The sequence below is a fragment of the Rutilus rutilus genome (assembly GCF_951802725.1).
Source record: "Rutilus rutilus genome assembly, chromosome: 19".
NCBI lineage: Eukaryota > Metazoa > Chordata > Actinopteri > Cypriniformes > Leuciscidae > Rutilus > Rutilus rutilus.
The window spans coordinates 35,865,272-35,868,376 of NC_140232.1; the positions used below are offsets into that span (position 1 = coordinate 35,865,272).

General features: G+C 42.1%; 1 protein-coding gene across 2 annotated transcripts in view; it reads left to right on the top strand.

Moving 5' to 3' along the window:
* Positions 1-1,080: 1,080 nt before the first annotated feature.
* tmed7 (transmembrane p24 trafficking protein 7) overlaps positions 1,081-3,105 on the top strand; it is a 24,184-nt gene continuing 22,159 nt past the window's right edge. Inside the window, exons 1-2 of one of the 2 annotated variants that reach the window (XM_084389061.1) lie at positions 1,081-1,156; positions 1,366-1,544. In XM_084389061.1, the coding sequence (XP_084245187.1) occupies positions 1,374-1,544 (171 nt within the window). In that variant the 5' untranslated portion in view covers positions 1,081-1,156; positions 1,366-1,373. Of the gene's footprint in view, positions 1,264-1,365; positions 1,545-3,105 lie in introns of both variants that reach the window. The other variant, XM_084389060.1, reaches the window with a different exon arrangement.

The window sequence follows — 3,105 nt, forward strand, 5'->3', positions numbered from 1 at the left end:
TTCATTGTTCAGTCTTAATATCTTCAGTCATGTTGCTTCTACAGTAAGTGTCTCTTGATTTAATAATGTTTAGATATTTGTGCTGGAAAACAAGACAGAAACACTGAGGAAGAACATCATTGTTTGTCTGCAGTGAATGTTGGTCTTCTAATGCAGAGGATTTCTGCAGTCAGATTGTGTAGTTGTGATTGTGTAGTTGTTCAGGTTATGCTAACAACCAGCCAGACAAGAGACACTGGCCCGAACGCCACATCATCAGATCATGAGGAGACTGAGCGGAGGCTGCCCTCTGGTGGACACACACACACACACACACACACACACACTCGCATGAGGAGACTGAGCGGAGGCTGCCCTCTGGTGGACACACACACACACACACACACACACACTCGCATGAGGAGACTGAGCAGATGCTGCCCTCTGGTGGACACACACACACACACACACACACACTCGCATGAGGAGACTGAGCGGAGGCTGCCCTCTGGTGGACACACACACACACACACACACACACACACTCGCATGAGGAGACTGAGCAGATGCTGCCCTCTGGTGGACACACACACACACACACACACACACTCGCATGAGGAGACTGAGCAGATGCTGCCCTCTAGTGGACACACACACACACACTCGCATACTCGCATGAGGAGACTGAGCAGATGCTGCCCTCTGGTGGACACACACACACACACACACACACACACACACACACACACACACACACACACTCGCATGAGGAGACTGAGCGGAGGCTAAATGTAGTTTGTTAAAGTTTGTTAATGTTTGTTAAAGTTTCTCTGTTTTGCAGCATTTAAAAATGATTTTAAAATTGTATTTCAATCCTTAAAACAATTAAAAAGGAGCAGTGCCCCCCAACCCCCCTTTTTTGCTTTTCACATTTTGTATTTATTTTATTAATTCATGTTATTATTATGTTGTTTGCGATATGCTGCTTGGTCTTATTGTTAATGTGTTTAACAATGATAATGTTTTAATGCCTGTTTGTTATTTGAAATGATTTAATACAAATAAAAAAATTATAAAAAAAACTCATGATTGCGCCGTGACGTTCAGTGACGTTTTTACGCACGTCCGTGCAACGTCATCCATCAACCAACTTCCTACTTCCGTTTAAGGTTTCGAGGTAAGCTGCATTGATCATAACCATCGTTATTTGCTGTAATGTCGATGTTTTAGTCCGTCGAATCGGTCGATCTGGACACATGAGCGCCGCGGGTGTGTTTGATCAGGGTGAGCTCGTGCGGAACCGAGCCGATCGACATCCGGGTTCGTGTTGACAATAAGCCGAGCTTCATTGATCTTCTTCTTGTGTGTTAATGTGTGAATCCTTAGGCCTGAAGATGCGGTCCGGGTTCGGGTTCGGGTTCGGGTTCGGGTCCTGGCTCCTGTTGCTGCCGCTGATGTTCGGTTGGATCTGCGCGTCGGAACTGACGTTCGAGCTTCCGGATAATGCCAAGCAGTGCTTCTACGAGGACATCACCATCGGAACCAAATGCACGCTGGAGTTCCAGGTACCGGTGTCCTCCACCCCCCAGCATTGCTAGGTTTAGGATTAGGCAGTCAGATACTGACTTCAACGAGGGGGGGTAATAATTTGGCAGGGGGTCGAAACACCTGTTGCAGACTGACTCCGGATTCACACTGGCTACGTTTACATGTAACCAAATAATCGGTTAGTGATGGGACTGACGCTCAATCGCACTGAAAAGCCTTCATGTAAAACACCTTAATCGATCCGATTGAGCTCGATCCCAATGAGACTTCGATCCGATCGAAAGGGGTTTATTCCTTTTCTAATCCAACAGAGAGAACATGTGAACACTTGATCGGATTGAAAGGACTGCGCATGTGGAATGACGTAGAAATAGCGTAATGATGTAAAAATAGCGTAATGACGTAGAAATAGCGTAATGTAATGACGTAGAAATAGCGTAATGACGTAGAAATAGCGTAATGACGTTGAAATAGCGTAATGACGTTGAAATAGCGTAATGACGTTGAAATAGCGTAATGACGTTGAAATAGCGTAATGACGTTGAAATAGCGTAATGACGTTGAAATAGCGTAATGTAATGACGTAGAAATAGTGTAATGATGTAGAAATAGCCTAATGACGTCGAAATAGCGTAATGATGTAGAAATAGCGTAATGATGTCGAAATAGCGTAATGATGTAGAAATAGCGTAATGATGTCGAAATAGCGTAATGACGTAGAAATAGCGTAATGACGTAGAAATAGCGTAATGACATAGAAATAGCGTAATGATATAGAAATAGCATAATGTAGAAATAGTGTGACGTAGAAATAGCGTAATGATGTAGAAATAGCGTAATGACGTAGAAATAGCGTAATCAAAAACTATCAAAAATCAATCAAAACTAACTTTAGCTGGAAAATAACTTTATTAAAGAACCGCTATAAAGCCAAAACAATCTTACGTTAAATTATACATTTATCTCTGTAAAGCTGCTTTGAGACAATCTACATTGTTAAAAGCGCTATATAAATGAAAATGACTTGACTTAATGACGTTGAAATAGCGTAATGTAATGACGTAGAAATAGCGTAATGACGTAGAAATAGCGTAATGACGTAGAAATAGCGTAATGACGTTGAAATAGCGTAATGATGTAGAAATAGCGTAATGACGTTGAAATAGCGTAATGACGTAGAAATAGCGTAATGTAATGACGTAGAAATAGCGTAATGACGTAGAAATAGCGTAATGTAGAAATAGTGTGACGTAGAAATAGCGTAATGATGTAGAAATAGCGTAATGTAATGACGTAGAAATAGCGTAATGACGTTGAAATAGCGTAATGTAATGACGTAGAAATAGTGTAATGTAATGACGTAGAAATAGCGTAATGACGTAGAAATAGCGTAATGATGTAGAAATAGCGTAATGACGTAGAAATAGCGTAATGACGTAGACATAGCATAATGACGCGTGACGCGCTGAACGAGCTGTTGTCCTGTTGAATAAAGTGTGGTATAAACGAGTGTCTCGTCCTCCTATAATCCTCCTCTTCTGCGTGTGTGAAGTGGAGCAGGACAACGGCCCACCAGTG